This window comes from Xyrauchen texanus, chromosome 4 (assembly GCF_025860055.1).
Source record: "Xyrauchen texanus isolate HMW12.3.18 chromosome 4, RBS_HiC_50CHRs, whole genome shotgun sequence".
NCBI classification, from domain to species: Eukaryota; Metazoa; Chordata; class Actinopteri; order Cypriniformes; family Catostomidae; genus Xyrauchen; species Xyrauchen texanus.
The window spans coordinates 52,305,880-52,325,600 of record NC_068279.1 but is presented as its reverse complement, the minus strand read 5'-3'; the positions used below and the strand labels follow the sequence as shown (position 1 = coordinate 52,325,600).

The window sequence follows — 19,721 nt, the reverse complement described above, 5'->3', positions numbered from 1 at the left end:
AAATCTATTTCTTCATTTAAACCAGGATATACTGTGGCCTGTAATTCATATATATAAAACGTTTCTCTCTGTAGAAGTAATTTTAATCGGTCACCACCCCGAATACTCTTTTTAATCGTTTCTAAACCCTCAACCATTAGACCTTCTGGGTTACTATTGTGCACGCTTTTGGAAGTGTTTTGCCATAGGGTAATCTAAATTGGCTTTTCTAATGGCATTCTTATGCTCAGATACTCTGTCTTTAAGACGTCTCTTGGTCCGGCCTACATAAAAGCATCCACATATGCATGATAACCTATATACCACAAAAGTGGTATTGCAATTAATGAATGTCTTTATGTCATACTTTTTATCTGTCTTGAAATTAAAAAATTCTTTACACTCTTTCATACTAGAACAATGATTACAAGACCCACATTTGTAAACTCCTTTTAAATGTATGTTAAGCCAGGTGGTCCGTTTTTCGGCAGGAAGATGACTAGATACTAGCCTATCTCAGTAGAGTTGGAGCCCTCTTAAAACTTATTTTTGGAGATGCAGAAAATACTTCTCTAAGAACAGGATCACTCTTAATAAGATTCCAATTTGAATGTATAATTCTTTTTATGGAATTGGCCAAGGAGCTATATTCTGTCACAAAATAGGCCTGATTTTGTAAAGCGGATGGTTTTTTCTTCTTCTGGAATAACTCTAGTCTAGAGATAGCCTGGGCTTTCTTATAAGCATTTTGTATAATCTCTGTATGATAGCCCCTTTCTAAAAATCGGTTGGACAGAATTTTAGCTTGCACTTCATATTCATTATCTGTGTCACAAATCCATCTAAGACGTTGAAACTGGCCAAAAGGTATATTATTCTTTAGCCAATTTGGATGGAAACTATCTGCTTTTAACATGGTGTTCCTATCTGTTGTTTTGCGATATACAGTAGTGTGGAGTTTCCCATCTTTACCAATAGAAATAGTTAGATCTAAGAAGTTAATAGTCGTTTTGGAATGTTCCATATACAATTTTATATTCCTATCATTATTATTCAAGTACTCATAAAATTGTAACAATTCATCAAAAGAACCTCCCCAAATCAAAAGATATACCTCCGTCAATATACCTCCCCCACATGACATTGAACTCTCGACCCCAAAGAGCACCTTCATATACTTTTTTGAACTCCTTGAGCACTCTGGACATTTTTTTTTTTTTCTTTTTTTTTTTTTTTTCTCTTTCTAATATAAAAAATGATTTGCCCATATAAGACATAGACACAAGTTTGAAGAAACGCTCTTTATTATATTATTAAGTACAGATGACAGAAAAGCCGTAAATGGGCATATATGATGCGCTGATACAGAGGCGTGCAGTCTCTGATCTAAAAGATCTCACACTTTGTTTCTACATTTTGATTTAAATTTTTTATGAGTGCTGCAAATGACCTCAGACATCTCAGTTCAAGAGGTGCTTTGAGTTCAGTTCACTTTATTTCCACAGAGCAGTTTATTGTGAACGCAACTCTGCAGCCTGTAAAATAATAGAAACTATTATTATCCAACCAGTGGTGTTCATCGTTTTCAAGCTGAGTTTGTTTTTTCCAACCGAACAAAGTAACTAAAAACGTAAAGTTTAGTAATTGGTATTGAGTCAAGGTATCGGTATCGATATTGATTTTTTTTTTTACAATACACAGCCCTACTTTTTGCACATCCATATAGAAGAATTACTAGATCAAAAATGTATATTTATTTATTTGGGCTTCGAATCGATAAACATTTTTTAAATATTAAATTGCATCGTTTTCTGTGAATAATTGCTATTAAATTATGATACACAATACAGTACATTACAACAAAAATTAAAGGTGCTGTAAGCGATTTCAACATTCTGAAGCTTTCACGTGACTGAGCCATTGACTTAGCAACACCCTCCAAAGATAATTATGAGACCAATACGGAGCAAAAGAGTAGCATTGTTTGTTCCTGTGGCTGTCATATTCAACAGTGGCACAATTGTGCCCTCAACTGACAAATATTATGAATCATAGTCTCAATGATCCATTTGAAATACAACTATGAGAACAAGCAAAATGACTGCCAGGTGAAAATGACCGTGGTCCGCAGACACATTTTTGTTTGCGGTTTACAAAATCTACAGCTGTCACAGAGACTGGTGAAATATCTCAGGACACTTATTTCTAGGGATGTCCCGATACCATTTTTTGGAGAACGAGTACAAGCACCGCTACTTCTTTTTCAGTACTCGCCAATACGGAGTCCGATACCTGTTTTTTTGTAAAAATGTTTTTGCAATGTTGCAGTTTTCAAAAAATCTAGATAAAATAATCACTAAAGACAAAACCAAGAGTTTCAGCACTTGATTCAGACTTGATTGGTTTCAGCAACTCAAAATTAAAACCAAGATGTAAAGGTCATCTACCAATAAGCATTCTTTTGCTAATTTAAGGTTTTCATGAACAGAAGAATCTCTGCATGTGAACAACACAAATTCCATATTCTCATACACAGATCATGGATTTCATTTTTACACTGAATGAATGATCTTCGTTTGTCAGATAGTATCGGTTTGTGGTATCGGAGCCTGGTATCGAGTATATGAGCCAAGTATTGGACCTGATTCCGATACCAGTATCTCTATTGGGACATCCCTATTTATTTAATTAATATATTTAACACCATGGAAATCTAGGCCCGCGGACGGGCCCTTAAATGTACAAAATAAAAGTATGCGATAAACAAAACAGCTGTGTGTTACATTGGTACACATGCCACATATCTTTGGAAAGCTACATTTCTTGATTTTCTATTGATATAAACCATTTTAAGATACAATCACAACAGCAGGTACAATCTATATCTTTGTCAGACCACCAACATATAAACAACCAATAACAAAATTTAGGCAACTCACCTATGATGCCTCATAGTTGTACACTGAGCCATAACTTCCCGACAAAAACGGTGTTGTTTCATTGTCAAATGTCCAAATGATCAAATCAAGTAAAATGTTTAGTCCAAATCACAGTATTACATCAATAAATATCCACAGACTCTTGTTGCATCATTTCAAAGCACCTGGCAGCTGTGCCTAATCTTTCACATATTACCGTAATAACTTCAGTTCAGATGTAAACATTTCCTATATCCGGTATCAAAATGGAAGCACGCACTCTGGCCTTTCGATTGACACCTCATTTGACCCAATAGGAGCTTCCATGTCCTGTCCACAGCCTTCAATACCCAACCACCATCTGTGTCAGAGTGTAAGGGCATACCCACTTTCCTTTGTTTACTGATCAAACCAATTACATTGAAGAGTGGAAATGACTGGCGCATCGTATAGCCAATGAAATTCTGAAAACAGTGATATCGCGGCTTTAGTGGAACTATTAGATGGCGGCTCTGTTATTCCTGTGCTAAAGTTTCCTCGAGTTTACCCCTGCTGTGCGCCTCCGTGCGTAAATGCATGCAGAGCTGCTTTGGAACTGTTTACACATTTGGCGATTTAAATATGGTGAAAGCAGGACCTTGAAAAACAGGATTTTCACCCCAGGATGTGATATAAGAAGGCATTCATTGTCAGAATTCTGAGTTTGGAGATGAAATTTCTGAAAACAATACAGATGATTCAGAGGCAGATGGAGAGATGAGACACGGCTCTGGACAAGTAAGTGTTTTCTTGTGTTTATAACATATATTACTGTATATTCGCATAAATAAGCTTTAGTTTGAATAATGAATACACATTTTGTAATTACCCTTTGTCCTGTGTTTCCTCAGTGAGTGTTTGAACCGTTTGTGCGTGTTTTTAGTTCATTGTTTGTTTCAGATCTATTGACATGCTATATAGATGTTTTGTATATTTACTGTAAAATATATATATATATATATATATATAGTAAATAAATCAATAAATATAAGTTGAAAATAAGAATATATGTTGTGTTTGAGAGTCTATTTGTTACAATGCTTGGGGAGGTGTAGGGCCATCTATTTGTTACAGTGCTGAATTCATGGGGAGGTGTAGGCCCATCTCTTTGTTCCATAGTACATTGGCAAAGTATACAGTATTTACAGTAAATATACATACAATAATACATTTTACACACTCGAAAAGAAAACTAATATATATATATATATATATATATATATATATATATATATATATATATATATATATATATATATATATATATATATATATATATATATATATATAGAATACAGAAAAGATGGAGAAGTTGTGTCTAGCTTTGTAAATTACATTTATTTATTATCCCCCACTCAGCAAGCGGCCACATAAAGTGGAGCAGCAGGACAGCACCTCATCAAGAGAGGAGGGCTTTCAGAGAGACCCTTGCTGAGGAGCATGGCAGAGTTGGGGTCTCAATCCACAGCCAGACCAGTATCTCCTGCTCCACGAAGAGCACATCACAGGCTGTTGCACATCACCAAATCTTGCACAGCTGGTCGGTCTGAAGTGCAGGCAGTGTCATGCAAAGACACCAGTGAAGTACTCTCCTGTGTTGTGCCTATGTGCTTTGTACACAAATGTGACTGCTACAATGACTGGCATGTTGCTAGAAACATGTACAATTTTATAATGGTTTGTAAATACTTTATGTAAAAATTAATGTAAATAGTTTGTTGTGTATTTTTTATATAAACAAATTGTCCACCATAGCACTAGTTTTGACTCTTTTATATGCACAACATTTAGTTTCAAGAAGGGAAAAGGCACTCTAATGTGTTTATGCATCAGTTACTCTGTGTCAGCAAAACTAATAGTGGATCTGGATATGGAATATGATAGCTCTAAGTGTCATCTTTCATTAGAGCCCACAATTATGACTGTACGTTGAAGCGTTCAAAAGTTGCAGCCTTTTTGTCCTAGGTTTCCAAAGTGACCTTTTGGAGTATCCAAAAGGCACTTTTGTAAAACGCCTGGGTGTACCCTTAGAAAAACATGTGTAAAATATTCATTTTTTTATGATATTGTTATAACATTTGAACCTGGACTAGGTAAGGATTCATGCTGTGATCCCATTGTGTTCTCAAGCTAATAGCTACAAGTTATAGTCATCTGCAGGCATCTGTATGCAAAAAAAATTTCAGGCGGAAAAAGAAAATTCTATTTCATTGTGTTCAAACTTCTATTACTCAAAATCAGTAGCACTTACAGTAATTCTGACTGCTGGAGAAAAAACTTCAGAGCGTCCCCTTTCAAATGTGACCAAAACCATGCATGTACTCCAAACGGTTCAAGAACAGCTTTAAATTTACTTTGGGTATGCCTTGATTAGGCGTTTTAGGCTAATTTTACAGGATTGGGAAGAGGTTAAGGGAGTAGGAAAACTTTTGCATACTTTTCCATGGAGAAAACAAATTAAAAAAAATAACCATAAATATATTTACTTAAAGGAATAGTTCACCCAAAAATGAAAATTCTCTCAACATTTACTCACCCTTCTACCATCCTAGATGTGTATGACTTCTGCAAAACGAAGATATTTAGAAAAAAAATTAAATTCAGCTCTGTAGGCCTGTGGTTCCCAACCCTATTCCTGGAGCCCCCCAACACTGCACATTTTGTATATATACCTTTTCTGACACACTAATTTCAGGTCTAGGAGTCTCCACTAATGAGCTAAGATGAATCAAGTGTTTTTGATTACCGAGATATCCAAAATGTGCAGTGTTGGGGGGCCTCCAGGGCAGGTTGGGAACCACTGCTTTTGGTCCATACAATGCAAGTGAATGGGTGGCAAAATTCAAAAGCTCCAAAAATCTGCATAAAATCTTCTTCTTGTGTTTTTTTTTTATTCACATAATTCATGCATATTGCCCCCTACTGGGCAGGGAGAAGCATTACAAGCAAAAAATGCCTTAAATATTTATCTGTTTCTTACCCACACCTATCATATTGCTTCTGAGAATATGGAATAAACACTGGAGTTGTATGGTTTACTTTTAAGATGCTTTTGTGTGCTTTTTGGAGCTTTGAATTTTTGGCACCCATTCACTTCCAATGTATGGCCCTACAGACCTGAAATATTCTTTTAAAAATCATAATTTATGTTCTGCAAAAAAAAAGAAACTCATACATATCTGGGATGGCATGAGTGTGAGTAAATTAGAAAATTAAAATTTTTGGGTGAACCATCTATTTAATACTTTGTCTCAAACATCTTGCAAGAAATTGGTTAGTCATTGTTTATTTAAATATTTAAATACACTGCCTGGCCAAAAAAAATAAATTCGCAGTTTTAAATAAGCAGATCCTTAAGAGCCTATGACTGGAACATTATTGCAGTGATTAATATCTTTCAGCTGGCAACAATTCTTTTAACCCTAACTGATGCAGAGTGTAGCTTCTTATTTCTTAAACAACCATGTCAGAACAAGCATCACATGGTCATGGAAAAGATGTTACCTTGTTTCAGAAGGGGCAAATTACTGCCCTGCATCAAGCAAAGAGATTGCTGAAATCACTGGAATTGGGTTAAGAACTTTCCAACACATTATTAAAACCTGGAAGTATAGTGGTGAACCATCAGCTTCGAAGGAGAAATCAAGTTGGGAAAAAATCTTGAATGATCATGATCACTAAAACGATTTGTGAAGTAATAAAAACAAAAGTAGAACTCATGGCACAGAGCATTTCCACACACAATGTGACAAGAACTTACAGGATTGGGACTCTTCTGTGGACACAAGAAAGCCAATTGTTAGTGAGGCTAATTGGAAAAAACTACTTCAATTTACTAGTGAGACTAAAGATTGGACTGTGGAGCAATGGAAAGAGAGTTAGGGTTAGATTTACCCTACTCCAAAGCAATGGGTCAAGAAGGGAAGCGCCTGAAGCGATATGTCATGCATAGTGCCCACTGTACAAGCCTCTGGAGGCAGTATAATGAACAAGGGTTGCTTCAATTGGTCAGGTCTAGGCTCAGCAACGTTACGCAGCAATAAAATTAAGTCAGCTGAGAACCTGTATGCACTAAATGACCACGTTATCCCATCAATGTTTTTTTCCCCCTGACGGCACAGGCATATTCCAGGATGATAGTGCCAACATTCATCGGGCTTAAATTCTGAAAGAGTGGTTCAGGAATCATTTTTACACATCAATTGGCCACCACAGTGTCCTGACCTTTGTAGGGCAGCTGAGACCGCATGCTCCTTTGTTCTACAATCAAAGGAGAGACATTGAACCCAGTTTCCCAGGGTCATTCCCAATTTCACACCTGGATTTGAAGTACTGCCCATGGACACAGTCTCAAACACCATTGGTCGAAAGCGGCCTATGACCGATGACTTTATATTGTCAATAAAACAAGCGGACAGATGTAGTTCGGTCTCTCAGTGCTAAGCTCCGGCTGGCTGTTAAGGGACATGGAGTGGAGTGGTGATGGTGTAGTGGGCTAAAGCACATATCTGTTAATCAGAAGGTCACTGGTTCAAGCCCCACGGCCACCACCATTGTGTCCTTGAGCAAGTCACTTAACTCCAGGTTGCTCCGGGGGGGGATTGTCCCTGTAATAAGTGCACTATAAGTCGTTTTGGATAAAAGCGTCTGCCAAATGCATAAATGTAAATATTGTGCACATACTGAAGGAGTTTTCCCTCCTTTTTGGACTAAGAACAAAGAGACCAAGTTTTTCTAACCTCACCATTTGGCCACGGTAGAGTAAGATTAACGTAGCTTTGTTCAAGTCTTCTAGTATACTTATAATATCCAGTTCAGTTTTCACTGCAAGAATATTATATAGAATAATAATAAAGTTTGTCTGTGTTCAAAGACGACTTGACTGTGGTATATTTTGATAAATAATCTCATCCCTGTTTCTGAAAGATTTCACTTCAAAGCTGTACCTAAATACATGTGATGTTATTTTCAATAAGCCATGAGAATAATATCACTCCAATAAGTGAATTAATCATAATTCACTTATTAAAGCTAATTCCTGACAGTAGAAATTGTGAGCTGATACAACTAGATGTTGCATTACGATTTTAATGGTGGAGAATCTATTAAGACAAATAATCTAGTTATTTGTAATTTATCTCATTTATAATGGTTGTTGAACGCGACTAATTCCGTTATACATTTCATTACCTAATAAGGTACAATAAGGACAGTTTAATTTAGTTCATAGCTCACATATTTCAAGACCCTAAATTCCCTTCTAAATTTAGCATACCAAATATCCTTACATATAATAGTGGTAGAATGCGTGCAAATTACCCTACATATAATGGTGGTAGAATGTGTGCAAAATACCCTACATAACTGATCCCATCCACATCTCTAAATTATATATGTAATACCATACATATAATGATTTTGGAATGCGGGCAAGAATCTTAATGAGTAATTTGTCATTTTATACACAGTAATTTTCGTTGAACCAGAAACATAACATAGAAACTACAAAGTGTCATGACAACGAGAGAGAAAGAACTTGTATTTACCACCATTATAAGTTAGGCTGAATGCCACCTTCAGCGCTCATGACTTCATATAACTGAACTATCTGATGAAACACAGACACTATGGAATAAAGTTCCAGTTAAACTAAGACTCCACGAAAGGAATTTTCCTGCAAGGATGAAGAAATCTCTTTGCAGTGAGGTAAGAAAAGATACAAGCAATGTTCCTCTCTCTCTTTCTGAATGGCAGTATTTAATAGCTAGTTTGATGACATTGCGATGTTCCAATGCATTCAACTAGACTATTTGTAACTGTCTGTAGTTAATTGTTGAAGTTCATATTTTTGTGTCTGCTCGCTGAGGGAATTTGAAAATAACTAGTGTAATGTGCATAATTTTCCGAGTGTAATTTTGAATGGGAGTGTAAATGTTTGATTGCTAAAGATTTGCAGTCAATTTGAAACAAGTTGAAAGTAACTTGCATTGCTGAAATTGCTCTTAACAAGAACTAGAGTGAAACTACCAAGCTGCAAACTGCTAAGTTAACCGTTTATTTGTGCCTTGTTGAACGCGCCGACGTTCATATGCATTGTTGAAGCTGTGTTTTCATTAGTGTTGACCAAGAACACAGATCACTGGTGTTGGTTGCTATGATGACAAAAGTTCACAAGAAGTCCTAAAGAGACTATTCCAGGGAAACTTACAGAGCATGCGCAACCTGCCTACGCCATAGTGTAAACAAGTGCGGCTAAGCTATTAGCAAAACACAGCTAAAGCTAATAGCATAACACAGCACTGCTAAACTAACAAGTTAGCAATCTTCATTGAAAGTCTATAACAACCCTAGCACCAAAAGCTAGCAATTAGCATCCAGCAGCCCGTTACGGTTAAATACAGATTGAGTGTGAACAAACTTTAAACACTTTAAGTTCTGCTGGATTTGTCATTACAGCAGAAATAACATAAAACTCTCCGTCATTCTGGGGCATACAGATAAGTGTAAGACATCATTAGTGACTATAAAGGGTCTACTTTTATTTGTGTACACTCACAATAACAACAAATCCTTGTGCTTTTGTAAAATAAAGAAAATAAAAAGGGTGAGCTGTCAGCAGTCTCTGGGTTCGTGAGCAAATATCTGATACACGTCACAAAAATGAACTGAAACTCAGCGAATACTTATCACACAAACATGAAACATATGTCTAAATAAAGCTTAAAACGTCTACTTTTAAATAAAACTATTCAAATTTAAAACAAATATTCACCTGCAATTTAATTGGTATGAAACTAAGCGATGTACAATTTCTCCCTAACTTATCCCTACTGTGATCACACCCACGGGCAGAGGGCGCTATTCATACGGTAATGTGCTGAGGCGATCAATGCAAATGGTAAACGCCTTCGACTGTGCCGTAAAAACAAAGTTCATTCACTTATCTGTACGTTTGGAAGACAGCACGATACACAAGTGAGAAAACTCCTGGATAGCGATGAAGAGTTACAAGTTACCTCAGAAGAAGAGAGGGACTCCGATGAATTTTATTTTTAAGAGAGACTTGATCCAGCCGAGGATATCATTTTGGACGAGTAAGTCATTTAGTTTTAATTAGTTGACATGCTATTTTATATAAACGTACATATTTTACTAGTGGGACTGTTTCCAGACTTGCCAGCCAGGATTCAGTGTATTGAAATATGTCCTAATAAGCAAGTTTTAGTTACATTTAAATGCTGTTTCGGCTAAAGCAGTTATTTAAATTGTATGCTGTATGATATGTAATATGATATGTAATATGATATAAAAATAATATGAATGTTTAGATTATATTTTAACTAGTGTTTATGCTGCCTCATTATCATCAACAAAGCTTGTGCTTGCAAATATGTGTTACATTTACATTTATTCATTTCTCAGATGCTTTTATCCAAAGCGTCTTACAGAGCCCTTATTACAGGGACAATCCCCCCGGAGCAACCTGGAGTTAAGTGCCTTACTCAAGGACACAATGGTGGTGGTTGTGGGGATCGAACCTTCTGTTTACCAGATTACTAGTTAGACCACTCCATGTGTTCAGGTTAAATGAGTAAAATGTACTTTAATTATTCCCATATTAGAAAATCAGCATATTATAATGATTTCTGAAGTACCTGCACACTGAAGACTGCAGTAATGATGCTGAAAATTCAGCTTTGACCACAAATTGCATTTTACAATATATTCAAATAGAAAACTGTTTTTTTAAATTGTAAAAATATTTCACAATATCACTGTTTTTACTGTATTTTGTATCAAATAAATGCAGTCTTGGTGAGCAGAAGAGACTTCTTTTAAAATGTAGTGTAGGTCTAAAATTAAGTAAGGTCTTCATGTAAAGAAACTGTATAGTCAGATTACTTTTAACTTAAAACTTCAATTTGATCATCAAGTCTCCTCACATTCACTCTTTCTGTCACATTCCTCATTGATAGGCCCAGGGGAGGGGTCTTTTGTCTCCTCAGGTGTAAATTACAATCAGTATTCATGATAGTTCATGCCTCCTCGCATATGACCTTTCTAACACTAAAAGTGACTTACAAAAGTTAAATAACTATATTGTTTTGTATTGAATGAGTGATCAGGATGGTTTTCACATAATTTTGTAGCAAAAACTCTAGGCTACAAGATCCAGGTCTTAACAGGCTTGTGGACAAATGATTAGTATGTGTTATATGGCCTTATTTCAATGACTTAAAAAACATTATTTTCTCAAAAATACAAACGTGTACTTCCTGACAAACGTGTACGCTTAATACAGTGTTATCAGACTTTAGAAATTAATGTGTTTTTAAGCAACTGAAAAAAGCACAAATGTCAATGCATGTCAAACCTTCTCCAGGGCCCAAAACACCCTCAGACCCCAGAGGGTTAATTTCCACTTTATTTTAATTTCCTATTGGTTGTTTTCATTGTATTTCACGTGTGTGTTGGGTACTGAGTGATTCTGTTCTATGTGGATGGGCCCTCCACTTTAGACATAATCGACTCAGTCCATCGTGGAATTTTAAATTGATAAAATCCCTGCAATAAAATTCTGTTACACCATCAACAAGCACCAATTCTCAATCAGGATCCCTGTTATTGCTATTAAAGGGGTCATATAATGGTACATGCACTTTTTCAAGTTGATTGTACTGAAATGTGTGTTGGCTGTGCCTGTACACAACCATCCTATTATGATAAAAATCCATCCATTGTTTTTGTTTTAATCTCCTTATATATTTTCCCCTGTCTCAAATCGAGCCGTTCGACCATGTGATGTCACGCGGTCGGACGCCCCTCCCAGGATTGTTGATTGACAGCAGTGTTTCAACACAGACCCGCCCTCGCTTGTGAGCGAGCTGTCAATCATAGTCCGTCATCATTGTTGATACACTGGAGCAGAATGGCGCCTAAGCGATTGTGGTGTTCTGTTCTTCGGTGTAATAACAAACACAGCAGTCATTTGGATGTTCCTAAATCTGAACCGCTGAAGACGCAGTGGCTGAGTTTTGTTTACGATGGGAATATTCCCCACGAGCAACGTCAATGCGTTCATGTTTGCGCGAATCATTTTTCACCAGACTGCTTTATAAACGAGGGTCAGTATAAAGCTGGTTTTGCTAAGAAGCTGCTGCTGAAAAAAGATTCGGTACCAACTATTTATATTCCCTCTGCACCTCCAGAAGAAGTGTAACGTTTTATTAACCTTTATATTAATCTTTGCAAATCGCTTGCACACTTCACAATGAATGTGGCTAATGTTTACACTCAGGGTACATTACGGCATGTTTTCCATAACGTTACGACGTTCTCAATATAATTCATAATCCCACGTTTATAATGAACAACGCGTTCAAGCCATTCCCAAAGCAGTGTTCCGTTTTAACACTGATATTTGTACATCTAACGTAAGTTGAGCGTATTGGACACTTCAGTTTTTCAGATCTTTGGAATTGTTTGTAGACGAGTAATAAAGAGAAAAAGGTCCATTTATAAAAATAGTGGAAAATGACATCTGTTATATAAAGCAACTCATTTGCAGTTAATTGTTATTTCTACCTCTTTCCAGTCACAGAGCACTTTATTTTGAGAGTTGTTTAAGTGAGAGAAGATCCTGTAACTTAGTGCAGTTTGGGGGAAATTGTAATGTTTAATAATTTATTTTATTATGAAAATACAATTTTGCATAGAAGGTAGATTTTGTTTGTATATGCGGTCAATAGATCTTAGAAAGAAAATTGAAAAAAGAAAAAAAAAATCGGTATTGGCAGGTCACACTTGCAAGAAGAAAATCGGAAATGGCCAAAAAAATTGCAATTGGTGCATCTCTACTCCTTTTCACAATGATTCACCCCAATAAAACCCAAATTACCCTTTACAGGTTTCTGAACCACTTAAGATCATTAAGGATGACTCTAAAACACGAACAATCGTAGAAGTCCACGAGTACCGAAACATCCCAAGAATCCTCAATACTAGAATGCTTACTGAATAATTAGTTATTCTGCACCAGTGCTTTAGCTTTGGAGGTGTTGTTTTGTTGTTGTTAGTGTTTGTCTTCTGCTTGTTTTCCAGCGATTGCAGAGGTTTGCCTCCACTTCAAATGCCGTCAATCGTAAGATTATATATGCAGAAGAATTGAAACAACATATATCTGGATCTAGGCAACTGGGGTTTTCCTTGTTGCAACGTCATAAATTACCGGCCTTCAGACGGAACCGCCACACAATTAAACCAAGCAGACTTCTCTTTTGTAAGGTTACAAGGACCATCTGATTTGCACAACTAAGACATTTCATCTTAATCTAGCCTTGATAGATAATGCTGAAAATCACTTTGAACTGTGGTAATGTTTGTACCTGACAAATTAATGATTATAGACTGATGGACCTCTTTAAAATGTGTGTAGCGATGTGCAATAACCTATAATTGATAAATATAATCTTTAATTTTGTATGATTCATCTAATTCTACTACGAATGGTGACTAGAAGGCTTAATTTGATAAAATGCAATGATGTGTAAAACCAATATGATTTAATAACCAGTGATTTTCATGTTTTGTTATCTGCACGTATAATATCCATGAAAAAAATATTATATTTGGTATGCAAGCATTTGTTTGGTTACATAGAAAAAGCTAATGACAACAAATATAATGTCTCTTCTACCATTTGCAAGATATAAAGTTCATGATTAAATATGCATGATTTGTGAGTAGGAAAATAGTGAGAATTTCTAACAAAGACTTTTCAGCTATCAGAAAGGAAAGCTCAGTCGACCATGTGACACTGAAAAGTCACTTCTGATTGGCGCAGAACACCTTTGGGGAACGCGGCCAATTTTAAACATTAAACTACATTAAACCACCATATTGGTGTGGACATGGGGTACTTTTACATATGGTTACCTCTCTGTGCGTGCAAAACCAATCTCTGCTGACAAAAAACTCTATTTTTGTTTCATCTAAACATAGAACCCAGTCCCATTTGAAGTTCCAGTAGTGTCTGGTAAACTGAAGATGCTTGAATTTGATGTTGGTTTGAGTTTGAGCGCAGAAGCTTTTTCTTGAAACCCTTCCAAATAACTTGATTTTAGTTTTGGAGACCCAACTAATTTACAAGGCACAACTGAATCCAGTCTTCGCTTCACAACCTATCTACTGATATACCTTCATCTAATCGATTTTTGAAGGCAGCATAGATGCATCCTTCTCTGCCTATAAAATCTCACACTCATTCCACAACAGTTGAGCTGAAGAAACAAATGGTGGCTGAAGACGCAGTTGATAGCTAAGCTTTTATTAAATTTTTCCAACTTTTGATTACATTTCTAGCAACGAAAGTATTATTGTAGTAATAAATAATACGTATTAATAAGTAATATACACCTGGTTATTGCCAAAACTCTCTTGATTTTGTTCTAATTAGACAATTCAGTCCAACTGAACCACAATGAAGCAGACATGTTATATTTAGTGGACAGCAGATGGTGATAAATCAAACTGGTATCCCAGCAATGATATGACCTTGTGCTGCCTCAGTAACCTGTCCAAAACCAGTTTCTGGAGGTACCTTCATATGCAAACGCTGTCGATATAAATATGCGTTACCTCATATTTATACCCCTGTGAAACAGGAAGGCATGGCTGAACAATTTAATGTTCCTAGACACCCAGGTGTACTAAAAAAATATAAAATATGAATGGGAAAATCCTTCAGATATATTTTACTCTGAAGAATTTCTAGGAGTGTTAATAATTGTGGCAAATGTGTTTTGGTGAAAAATATTTCATTATGAGATTTTCGGTTTAGATTTTTGTAAATATTTGGAATGAAAGATCAAAAGGATAAACAATAAAGGTTTTACAAGTATACCTGGCTGCAGATTTCTGAAAGCTTGCCCATATCTCTAGCATCCTATTGTACCACTTTAAGGTTAAGTCTTCATTCTCGATCCAGTAAATCCTCTTGTGTTTATGACATGCGGTATGCACAACGAATAATTGTTTGTAATGAAAAAGGTTTGTTCCTGGTAGGCAGCAGATGTTCGAACCCTGCCCCTATCCTATTCCTAACCATATGTGGAGCCTGTAAGGTTGAGTAGCCAGCCAGGAACAACTTCAGACACCTCACCCATCACATGAAGTTTCAGGAAGTAAATAAATAAATAAAATAAAAAAACAGCATTACTTGCATTTTATTTTTAACCGTTAAATTTCCCTGCTCTAATTATTTATGTACTTGTTTATTAGGGATGTGTGAGACCCGGCGACTAAACGGTACTGCTGCTTGTAGTTGGCATTTGCAATACTTGTCAGGAAGGTCAGATGGTTACCCAAGCTCTATCGGTTTGCATGTTGCAACCGTTGCATGCCTGCAACTTCTGTTCCAGCAGAGCAGGCTTTTTCAAATGTGGGGATTAATTGCCTCCTGTATTTCATTGAAATAGATTGGCATTTTTATTTCAGTTAACAAAATACACTCTCCTAAAGGATTATTAGGAACACCTGTTCAATTTCTCATTCATGCAATTATCTAATCAACCAATCACATGGCAGTTGCTTCAATGCATTTAGGGGTGTGGTCCTGGTCAAGACAATCTCCTGAACTCCAAACTGAATGTCAGAATGGGAAAGAAAGGTGATTTAAGCAATTTTGAGCGTGGCATGGTTGTTGGTGCCAGACGGGCCGGTCTGAGTATTTCACAATCTGCCATTTCTAGGGTTTACAAAGAATGGTGTGAAAAGGGAAAAACATCCAGTAATTGACTCAGTGCAAAAAGACAACTAAAGCTGAGGCTATTCAACTCCGACACCGAAGGAGATGACTTCAGTGGTTTCAGTGCACAGGACGAGGAAGATAATGACCAATGACTTTCTTGGTAGGCTACTGTTTACTGCTAATTTTTTTTGTTACAAGCCGTGTGTGGCAGCGGGGGCGTGGTCAAGCGCCCGTCCGGGAGAGAAAAGCGGTAAGGGCACTTACACCTGATCTAAATTATGTCTAACACCTGTGTCTAATTTCAAGTGCCCTGCTTCACGTGTCCTTCTTGGGAAAACTGTCACACGGGCACCAGTGTGACAGTTTTCACCAGGGCACTTGACGTTCCAGGTAAGGCTTTTAATGGCCACAGCAATGTTTACAATCAATTTTATAAAGTTTCTCAAAAGTGACGTGTGTCACTCTCTCAGCTCTGTGGCTGCTGCCTTTTTATGCCGCTCTCCCCATGCTTACTGAAATTAGACACAGGTGTTAGACATAATTTAGCTCAGGTGTAAGCGCCCTTAACGCTTTTCTCTCCTGGACGGGCGCTTGACCACGCCCCCGCTGCCACACCGTGTTTCGTTAAAGCCTCTTTATTTTTCTTACAAGCCGTGTTTTGTTAAAGCCTGTGTAAAGTTCATTTGTTTCAATGTACCGGTAAGTTTCAATGTACCGGTAGGCACTTGCGGCTTATAGAGAGGTGCGGCTTATTTATGTCCAAAATAATATATATTTTTTTTAATTCAGTGGGTGCGGCTTATATTCAGGTGCGCTCAATAGTCCGGAAATTAAGGTACTGCAAAACTTGACTCTGAGTTTTATTCTTCAATATCAATATTGAGGACCCAGCTGTTACCCCCTACAGTACACACACACTTCATTAATTTATACCAGTGACAACCACATTTTTAAAATTGCCACGAAGTGTGTACGGAACCAAACTGAAAAACTAGTTGTTATTGATGTGATAAATAGTGCATGTGAGAGATTTCATTCTCCTCCTGGTGGAAACAACACAAACGAGGTACGGGTCTTCACTCATTCACATATTCCAGTCTTTCTCTTCATTGAGTTTCTCTCATCATACTTAGGGTCTCGGGATATACTGTACCTTACAATCCAGAAAGAGCCTGTACTCTAAGAATGAGAGCATGCACTGTTTAACAGCTGCCACTTAGATGTGCATAAACAAAACACAACGATTCTGTAGACAGCAGCTAAATAAACATTGCTGGATGATAATACGCATCAAGCACACAACCATTCATGCCCAAATAAAAATAAAATCCCGAAATGAATTCACAAATAATAAGCAATGGGAGAGTTTATTTGTAATAACATGTCAAAAAACAACATGAAAGGACTTGCATCTGCTATTGCAATGATTTGCACAGAACAGGAATTTAAAATAAATAAACAATGAAAATAATGATGGGACTGCGTTTCGACATGGGTGATATTTTAATAAAAAAAATTTGTCTCCTGCTTCCCAATGCCTTTGCTCTGTGACAAGTCTCAAAAGCTACGATGGATTTCAACCCTGAGTCTTCAGGTATGAGTACTGTCCTGTCGAGCGAGAGACCGGCAATGAGCAACAGGCAATGGTATAGAGAGAGCTCGAGTGGAGAGAAGCAGATGGAACAGCACATACAAGATATTTGATACTTTTCTTAAGTAACCTCCCCTTTTTTGGAATCGGATTGAATTGTGAGGTGCATAACGATTCCCACCACTATGCCTAATGTGGCAATGCTGCTTTTTAAAATGGTTTTCTCCAAATCAAATGGAAATGTACCTTTTTTCTCATTTACATCATGTTCACTCTCTGGGTTGTAGAGCTCATCATCCTGGTCAGGAGCATCAGTCAAAATGTCTTCCAGCACATTCAGTTCCCCATCTGCAAATCAAAGCACTTTGTGTAAAACTATTTGAATGACTGAAAGTTTTTTTTTATTATTATTAAAAAGGACATTATTCACATAAGTGGCACAACTGATTTTTGACAGTGATAAAAAGAAGGCTGTGAGGGACAGACTTAAGGGAAAAGTATACTGTATTTTCTGGAAATAAAGTCGCATCGGGTCAAAAATGCGTTGTTTAGAGAAACAAATACAAATAATCGCATCTGTGTACAAGTCGCACTGACAGAGGGTGCACGCGGCATTAGGACCACCTGACTTCCCTTCAAACATCAGCAGCATATCAGACCCACTCCAGTGTGAAGATTACCTCAGCATCTACGCATCTTATCACCAGGGGTAGATTTAGGTATTTAGGCGAAATGGGCAGCAGCCCGGGGCGGCAGCCAGCAAGAACCGCTACTGCTAATCCCAGCCTACTTTTATCAGGAGTATTTGCTCAAATTAATCTTGTGTAACAATTTCTCATATTCTGTTTATGTTTAATGAAAAAAAAAAACTAAAAAAACAAGACAAATGTTTATTCCATCTGTAACTATGATATGCACAAATAAACAGTTTGTAATCTGTGGGTAAAATAGCGTGCCTCTTTGCTAAAGTATGCACTATGCTTTCACTGACTAAATGTTTTTACTACGAGTGTGACGAAAACATTTAAACTTTTGCAGCAATGCATTCTGATGTAGGCATTCGTTGACCAATGGGAATCTCGGAGAAGCAGGACTAATTGCGCTGTGAAATTGAAAAAACATGGCGGACAAACTCATACATGTAGTGTATTCATTCCCTGTCCTCTATTATCATTTTCTGTCAGGCTAAAAGATGGTGATTGTGGAGAGAGAGCCTGGAGAAGAATTTAAATGTTTACTGGTACATTGTCAAAAAGATAAATGGACAGAAGATCGAAACAACCTCTTGGCTTTATTAAAAGGATACATATTTCAAACCAGTGTGTTTTTATTGTTGCTGGAAAGTGAGTAGAGTGTACATTTGAAATTTTTTTATGTAATTTAGTTTTTTTACTAAAACCAGAAGCTCTACTGCATGACAATCATATTTTGGTCCGTTGGATGTCACGTGGAAGTGCATCTGGTGTAAATAAATAATACATCATAAATAACAAATGATACTATATTAAAAATGCTAAAATATATTGTTTACTCACTTTTCTGCAACAATAAATCATGCAGCTTTAATTTACTCTTTGTATTGAGCCAAAAGGTGAGGGTGTGACGTTTCAATCTTCTATTGGTCAAGCGTCCTTTTGTCGTACACACTCATGGTTAAGAGTTTACCTATCTTGAACTTTGGTACACCAGAACCCTTCTAAAAATTGGAGCCTACAAGTTTGGAGTAAAAAATGGATGTCTATGGAGGAGATGCTTCAGTGTGCTGAATAAACTGCTTTTGAAAGGAAACAGCACAACACTTAATTAATTAACCGCCTGTCCATAAATCTTCAAAATGTTTTAAATGAAACAATCCTTTTGAAATGAAATACGTGTGGAGTTTAATATGATAGTTAGTTGTAACCCTCCCTTATCCTTATCCCAGTAATTAAAAGAATCTCTGGGTATGCAGTGTCGTATGAAATTTCGTCGAATGAGCTTGCATTTCCGGTCTCCTGCATTCGGATGAGTTTGACTAAGTGTGAATGGAGCATAGTGTAGTGTGACCCAGGGGCGGATTTATACATTTTTAAAGGAGGGGGCCACAGAGGGCAGAGAAGTGCCAAATTAATAACACAACAACATGAGTCTCTGCTCTTTAAATATGAACACAACCTACTACACAAGGAATGTAAATACAAACTTGATATCAGGAGAGGTTCTTTGATAACAGTTGAAAAGATTGTTTTCATGAAATGTAATTTACATGAGGCGGCCCACATTTACATGCAAATGATACGTTGGAACTCGGACTACTTGTCTATATTTGTCATAACATGGCCCGTTATACCAATATTTTGCAATTATTTCCCATATTAACAATATATTGAAATAAATAAACTGATAAATATTGCCTAAAAGCAAATTACAAAGACAACCCACAATCCACATGAATTTCCATCCAAAG

General features: G+C 36.8%; 1 protein-coding gene across 1 annotated transcript in view; it reads right to left on the bottom strand.

Annotated features, from left to right (window-relative positions):
- ythdc1 (YTH N6-methyladenosine RNA binding protein C1) overlaps positions 1-19,721 on the bottom strand; it is a 79,617-nt gene that overhangs the window by 44,634 nt on the left and 15,262 nt on the right. The window contains 1 exon segment of the mRNA XM_052119063.1: positions 17,522-17,623. Within this exon segment, the coding sequence (XP_051975023.1) occupies positions 17,522-17,623 (102 nt within the window).